Raw genomic sequence first — 7,807 nt, forward strand, 5'->3', positions numbered from 1 at the left:
GCCCCAAAGGGCACGCTGCTGGCTCATGGACAGCTTTTGTCCATGAGGATCCCCAGGTCCTTCACCACAGAGCTGCTTTACAGCAGGTCAGCTTCCAGCCTGTGCATGGGGTTATTCCTCCCCAGGTGCAGGACCCAGCACTTGCCTTTGCTGATTTCAGAAGGCTCCTCTCTGCCCATCCCTCCAGCCCGTCAAGGTCCTTCTGAATGGCAGCACAGCACTCTGTGGGGTGGCACGTGGGGATGGCTGGTCACAGGTCCGGGAGAAGGGGGTTCCCACCATGGCTGCCAGAGGGACTGGAACCCATCAGCCACGGGATGCCTCATGAGGCACCCACTCCTTTGTGCCTGCAGAGGGACAGGGAGCAGTGAGGTCCTGCACAGGGGGAGGCTGGGCAGGCAGGGAAGGAGAGTTTTTAAATACAGCTGCTTTTCACAGTGAGCATGCCAGGGCTCCACTCACGGGAAATGAGGTGGGATCCCAATTAGGAGCAGGACCTGGACTTTTCTGTACTCAAAGGGAACTTAGAAAAAAGAGGGAGAGAGATGTTTACATGGGCTGATAGTGATATAATGGCGGGGAACTGTTTTAAACTAGGAGAGCTTTAGTTTAGATGTCAGGAAGAAATTCTTTGCTGTGAGGGTGGTAAGACGCTGGAACAGGTTGCCTAAAGAAGTTGTGGATGCCCCATCCCTGGAAGTGTTCAAGGCCAGGTTGGATGGGGCTACGAGCAACCTGTTCTAGTGGAAAGTGTCCCTGCCCACGGCAGGGGAATTATGATCTTTAAGACCCCTTCCAACCTAAACCATTCTGCGATGCTTTTAAATCACACGATGACTCCACCCAGCCCCACGCCGCCGGGACCAGCCTTATTAGGCGGTCCGGGAAGCAGCAGTGGCACTGAGTCCGCCCCGCCGAGGAGCGCCGCCTCCTCCGGCCGCGCCGCGCACGCCGGGACCGGCCCTGCCCGGCCTTACCCCGCCTTACCCCCGCTGCCCCTCACCGGGCCCCGGCCCCTCCGGCAGGATGCAGGTGAGCAGCCGGGGTACCCCCGCAGGCCCGGGTGCTGCGGGGGGAGCCCGGCCCGGCGAAGGGCTGGGGCCGCGCAATGGCCTCGGGCCTCGCCAGCAGCCACGGGCCGCCCTCGCCGGTCGAGTGTCTCGGGGCGGGGCACCCCGGTTTCGTCCCCTTTCTAGGGGCGGAGGTGGCGGTCAGGGGGCGGTCTTGCTCGGAAGCTCCGTGGCTGGTTTTGTGGTGATTTGTTGGTTTTTTGCTACTGCTGTGTCTAATTCGCTACTGTAGTGAGCGGGGGCGCGTTTCAGAGAGTGCATCGCTATGATGGTGAACGATAGTAGATGCAGTGAAATGCTGTGTTGAGGGAAAACTGACCACAGTCAGAGACAGGAGAAAAAAAAATAGTCCGGTGTTTTGGGTTTTTTTGCACTACTTTGTTTTCTTCCTTTTATTTTTTTTTCCCTTACCCCTCTCCTCTTCCCCACGGCCTGTAGTCCATAAGTACTGGGGTTTGGTCTGAGCAGAGATGTGGTTATATAGTTGTGAACAGATCTATTGTAAACTATACCGATACAAGTCATAGCAAAACCGTAGCTGTGTTCAGTTTTCAAAGTGGTTAGGCCAAGACAGTTAGGAACCTGTGGGTGCTTATCACTGAGATTTCATATATTTAAAAAAAAATTAAATCGCTGGCTACCTTGGAGAATCTTCTGCTGAGCAGCTCAACAATACTCAGGTGCATATTGGCCTTGTTTTGCAGGATTATTTCAACTATTTCACAGTGAAGTCTTTCTTCAATTTTCAGGAGTAGCGTAGCCATAGATTTAGATCAGATTCCCTAGAAATGGACTTGGCTGGAAGAGACTGTGCTTGCTTCTCTCTAAGCACTTAGGTAGTCACACTGACTTGAATCTACCAAGGAGACTTCCCATATACTGAGAGTTAGGTCTGGTCCCTGTGTATCTTGTCACTAGTGCTTCTCAATGCAACAACCATTGATTTGGTGGCCTGTTCTGCTGAGGCTAAGTGAGCCTTCTGGCCACTGTACTTCCCTGTCACTCAGCTGATTTCCTCCCCTTTCATTTCAGTTTGTGAGATATGGAGCAATGGTTACAATGCTTCAAACTTTGGTACTCTGCCAAGACCTCCTCTGTGTGCTGTGAGCAGAATGGAATAAAATAAAGTCACTCTTCAGGGTGACTGGTCTGCAGCTCACCTGGTCTGGGGCTGCAAAAAAGCCTCAGCATCAGGAGGATGTGCACTGTAACTTTCTGGTACCATTCATTCAGTTATCAGTTTTGCAACGTGTTGTGTCTCTCGAAGAGCCTGCCTGTGTTAAGTTCTGAAAGTGACAAAGTTCTCCTTGAACAGATGGCATTCATTTGTTGTTCTGTTCTAGGACCCAAATAAAGACACAGAGTGGAATGACATCCTGCGCAAGAAAGGTATCCTTCCTCCAAAGGAAAACGTGGAGGAACAGGAGCGTGCAAAGGAAGAGGAGCGGTTTGCCATCCTTCAGAAGTCTCTAGGTGAGTGACCAGCCAACTCAGGCACCAGCAGCAATAGGACAAGCCTTGGAATGGCTCGTGGGGGAAGCTTGTACAAAGACATGGCCATCAGCAACGTGTCGTTTTCCAAGTCTGTAGGGTTACTACAGCTTCATCCATGCAGGGTGATCATCTGTTAATGGTATTAAACAAATACATTCCTGAACACATGGATTCTTCCAGCACAGGAAGGCTTTGTACTTGATGTCAACTCTGTGTTTTTATAGAAGTCAATGTTTGAAAACTAAAATAAGAGCAGTGCACAGGTAGTCTGCCAGGTGAATGTGCAAGTAAAACCATCTCATGACGTTTCCTGTTCTATGCTTCCTCCATTGTTCAGGCCAGTGAACAACACGTGTGTGTGTGGTACATCTTTGCTGCAGCTGCCAAACTTGAAAGCTCGTGCAGGTACTTGTGTGCTAGTCTAGGCAGCCTTCAGCTCAGAGGCCTTTACATCATTGTCTTTCCATCTGTATGTCTGAAGTGTGTAACATTTTCTAAAAATCCAGTAGCAATAACAACGACAGTCTGAGAGAGTTGGGGCTGTTCAGACTGGAGAAGAGAAGGCTTCAGGGAGAACTTATGACACCTTCCAGTACCCAAAGGGGACTGACAAGAGAGCTGGAGAGGGACTTTTTAGAATCACAGAATAGAACCATAGAATATCCTATGTTAGAAGGGACCCACATGGATCATTGAAGTCTAGCTCCTAAGGGTAGCTCCCATTGTACAAGGGCATGCAGTGATAGGACAAGGGGGAATGACTGTAAGATGAAGGAGAGTAGGTTTAGAATAGATGTTAGGAAGAAATTCTTTACTGTGAGGGTGGTGAGACACTGGAACAGGTTGCCCAGAGAAGATGTGGATGCCCCATCCCTGGAAGTGTTCAAGGCCAGCTTGGATGGGGGTTTGAGCAACCTGGTCTAGTGAAAGGTGTCCCTGCCCATGGCAGGGGTGTTGGGACTAGATGATCTTTAAGTCCCTTCCAATCCAAACCATTCTATGATGCCTCATATTTCCAATTAATCTATCCTTAAAATAAATAAAGTAAATAAATTCTATTGGACTGGTAAGAGCTGATGAGTATTAATCCTGAAATGAGGTTTTGATGATTTGATGTTTCTTCCATTCTAGTGAAAACTTATGAGGACATGACTCTGGAAGAGCTAGAAGAGAATGAAGATGAATTTAATGAGGAAGATGAGAAAGCTATTGAAATGTACAGGTCAGAGCAGCAAGCAGAATTTGGCTTTAATGATAATTGGAGGGTCTTTCTTTTATATGCTTTGAGATATTGTTGAAGAGATAAAGGATGTTTTTGGGCCTGATGATGGAAAAAGGGGGCTGTATTTCTGGTCTCTTGTAGAGCTTCTAAGTGTCTTTAATAAGATAACAGCATTTGAATTCACTGTCCTTTATCTACAACCTAGTTTTGCAGAGATAATGTGCACCTGCTGAGTGCATGGCTGGGGATTCTGAAAGCTTTGAAAATCACTTCCAAGATTTCCTAATTTTTGTGTGAATGAGATTAAGGTACTGCAGATTTGAATTACAGTGTTGGTTTCCTTCTCTCTCTTAAACTGTCATGGTTTTTGCCATTTAGTTTGGTAGTGTATTATCTGCAGAAGAAATTCTGGTGAGGCCAGAAATGAGGGGAAAAAAGCGTTTCATGAAACTTAGTTGTACTTCTTTTATGTTGGTGGTTTTAAGTTACGATGCAAATACAAGAACTTCTACTATGTCATTTTGCTTTTGTTGCTCTGGGGTTTGAAGAAGTTGGTAATGTGCCTCTGAAGTCTAGGTTTCAGTCAGCTCCTTCAAGTGTTGTTCTGTTAAAAAATCCATCTATTCACAAGATGTCTTTTCCATTCCTTGCTGTTCAGGCAGCAAAGGTTAGCAGAAATGAAAGCAGCTCAAATGAAGAATAAATTTGGGGAAGTTTTGGAGATTTCAGGAAAAGATTATGTTCAAGAGGTTACAAAAGCTGGAAAAGATATATGGGTAGTCCTGCACCTCTACAAACAAGGGTAAGGATTTATTTTTAACCGTTAAACCTTTCACTGTCAATAGCTGAATATACTTTAAGATACATGTGTAGTTACTGTGGAATTAAGGAACTGATTCTGATGTTTTACAGAATAAAAAAAACTCAGTAATTTCAGTACTATCGACTCAAGACTGCTTAACTTATCCACTTCATGATAACATCATTCTAGAGCTTTTTTATACATCTATATAAGACAGCATGATGTGTACCAACCAGCTGCTATAGAGGTAGCTACTGCCACTGAAATCCCCAAGCTTTGGAAATTATTTTAGATGAAGTGCAAGGAGCTGTGAATGAGAAGGATCGCTATGTGTATTTAGGCTGGTTTCTAGTGGCATAAAAATGCAGTGAACAAGGTTTCTAGTCCTGCTGTCATGATGGAAAAACTTGTAAAAAAGGCCTGTTAAGTTGCTAGAGCTTTCTGGAAAGGGTTATAAATACTTGCTGTTGTTCATTGTCTCTAATTGATTCACAGGTCATTTGATTAGTTTCTTCCAGGAGCTCCTTTTCTCTTTATTTTGCCCTTGCTCATGCAATTTCTAAATAGCTTAAATTCATAAACAATTTTCTCTGTATGATAGAGGGGAAAGTTGCAGTACTAATATATTAAAACAAAAAAACCACAACCCACCAAAATCCACAGTGATGCTGACCTCCTTTGAATGCTGGAATACCAGACAACAAAAGTATTCAGAAGTTGCTTTTGGTATATTTATCTTTGCAGGAATGCTACTCATCATGCTGCTATTTCTGACCTTTCTTCTGGAGCAGTTTACTGTTTCATTTGTCTTTTTATTTTTTTCCTTATGTGTGTTTGTTGCTGTTCTTCACAGAATTCCACTCTGTGCCTTAATAAATCAACATATGAGTGGGCTTGCAAAAAAGTTCAGAGATGTGAAATTCATCAAGGCTATCTCTACCACCTGCATTCCCAATTACCCCGATAAGAACCTGCCTACAATATTTGTCTACCTGGAGGGAGACATAAAAGCTCAGTTCATTGGGCCCTTAGTGTTTGGTGGCATGAACCTGACAAGGGATGGTGAGTGTCTGCATCTCCAGTCTTCCAAAGGAGAAGCAAAACTGCTTTGCTGGGAATGAGAGAAGTGAGGCTTAGGAGGAGAAGGGAGGTACTAAAAATCATATTAGATTTTGTTTTTCACCCTTATGGCTCAACCACATGTGATTAAGGCTATCTTGTAAAACTAGTGAGTTGCTGATAGGCCAACATATAGATATTTATCTTACATGTGTGCAAGTATTCATGCCCTGTGTTGGGTGAAATAAATTTTGCTGAATATATTAAAGGGTAAACAGTACCCACAGATGTTCTTTGGGGCTGTTGTACATGAACTGGCCTTGCCTGCAGTGACATGATAATCTGCACTTGCTAACTGGTGCTTGCCTATTGCATTGTAGGGCTTCTTGTTTCATTTTTAAGACAATTGCATGTTTGTTGTTCCTGATTGAGCCAGCTTAATTCAGTCATCACAGAAAGCTGCACACTGAAATCTGCACTTTATTTTATTTCTTCCTTCCTTCTCCCCTGAGCCCAGGTGACTTCCACTGGAGATTAAGGAAAGTGTGAGGTGGTATTCATTATTCTGCAATATCTGAAGGAAATAAGATTTGATGATAGGGTTGTCAGCAGGAGTAGGAGAAAGGTTTTGACTGAATGTGTTATATTGACTTTCTACCACTTCTGGGAAGCAATCCAGTCCAATTTGGGCCTACTGCTGATGGTGAAGTCTCTCTTTACTGTCTTGTTAAGGAAGTAGTAATCAGTCTGTGATGTAGAGGCAGAGGAGTGAATTCTGTTTGCAGGGTACATCCCTGAAGAATACCTATAATTTAGATGTGTAGTTGAATTTCCACACTTTTTTTGCCCCTCACTAAATTTATTCCCAGCCTCTTCTGATTGTGATGAACTCAGTATATGATGGAAAAAGCTGTAATGTATGAGCAGTATTCCTTCACTGGCAATAGATGTGCAAACATGTCTTTTGTGATTAGAAGGTAGAATTCACTTTCACTGAGGTAGTTGCCTCTAAAGCTGCTGCTGTGTATCTATCACCTCTTTTGCACTGCTGGTTAGAGGGAGCAGAATGGCACTGGGGATGCCACTGGTGGGCTCCAGAGCAGTACCCTCAGACCTGTGCCAGCACTAGGGACTGTGGAAGGAGGGCTCGGCTGGAGCAGGTGTGGGTGGCAGGACTGGAGCTGGGACCTGGGCATGGAAGAAGGGGAGGAATAGAGCAGGGCCCTGGTTTAGTGGTGGTGATGGTAGGGTGATAAGAGAAGTCAGCTGGGGAATGAAGAGTGGGCTTTTGCCAGTTAGCTCCCTTGCATTCATTACTGTCTTGTTTTGCACTGCACAGAATTGGAGTGGAAGATTTCAGAGTCGGGTGCCATCAAGACAGACCTTGAGGAGAACCCCAGGAAGCAGATCCAAGACCAGCTCATGTCTTCAATCAGGGTGTGTGTCCCAGCCAGGGGAGAGAGTGACTCAGAGGATGACTAAATCCTGTGACTGCATCATGATTGATGCAGTACACTTGCAGGCAGTGTTCCCACCTCGATCACTGGAGACGATCATCAAGGCCTTGCTGAGCCCAAGAAGGGCAGCATTTCAAGACAGTCATTTATCTAGGAACTTTTAGAAACTAAAAAAGCTTTTGTTTTCTAAAAAAAAATTTATTGCAGCTTCACTTAAGATGCTGAAAGACATTTTGTATTATGAAGCCTGAGTAAATATTACTCAAAAGTTTTGAAATATAGACACGAGTTGAAACAGAGGTCTCTTGTTATTATTTTCTTAGTAGATGTCTGACTTATTTAAAAATCTGAAATATGAAGTGGCCTTAAGTACACTGTTTTTGACAAGCTTAAATTGTGGAAGTGAAATCTAAGTAGCTGATCTTAAATAACTGGTTATAGCACTTTGGGCTGTCTCTTAGCTTGTGGTGCATAGACCTCTGATCACCTGGACTTCATGGAAAGGTAGGGGAGGTGACCCATGATGTGGGTGCTACTGAAAGTGGTGTGTGGTCCTTTGCAGAGGTGCTGGCAGGAGGGACAACACAAAGCTATGAGCTGGGACTCCAGACATCTTGAGAGAGGCCAGCATCTTGGTGATGAGCATCTCTCGGGGTGTGCTGAGTCCCCTTTCACTTAGCAGTAGTAGTTTACCTTTCACAAG

At 45.0% G+C, this 7,807-nt stretch overlaps 1 protein-coding gene across 1 annotated transcript; it reads left to right on the forward strand.

Annotated features, from left to right (window-relative positions):
• The first annotated feature begins 930 nt into the window (after window positions 1-930).
• On the forward strand, window positions 931-7,403 carry PDCL3 (phosducin like 3). The gene is made up of 6 exons (XM_027674917.1): window positions 931-1,032; window positions 2,414-2,543; window positions 3,696-3,786; window positions 4,445-4,588; window positions 5,442-5,650; window positions 6,987-7,403. The coding sequence occupies exons 1-6, from the start codon at window positions 1,027-1,029 to the stop codon at window positions 7,127-7,129; spliced, it is 723 nt and encodes a 240-aa protein (XP_027530718.1). The 5' UTR covers window positions 931-1,026; the 3' UTR covers window positions 7,130-7,403.
• The last annotated feature ends 404 nt before the right edge of the window (window positions 7,404-7,807 follow it).

The sequence above is a fragment of the Neopelma chrysocephalum genome, unplaced genomic scaffold, assembly GCF_003984885.1.
Source record: "Neopelma chrysocephalum unplaced genomic scaffold, ASM398488v2 Primary Assembly neopelma1_25, whole genome shotgun sequence".
In the NCBI taxonomy this organism is placed as follows: domain Eukaryota; kingdom Metazoa; phylum Chordata; class Aves; order Passeriformes; family Pipridae; genus Neopelma; species Neopelma chrysocephalum.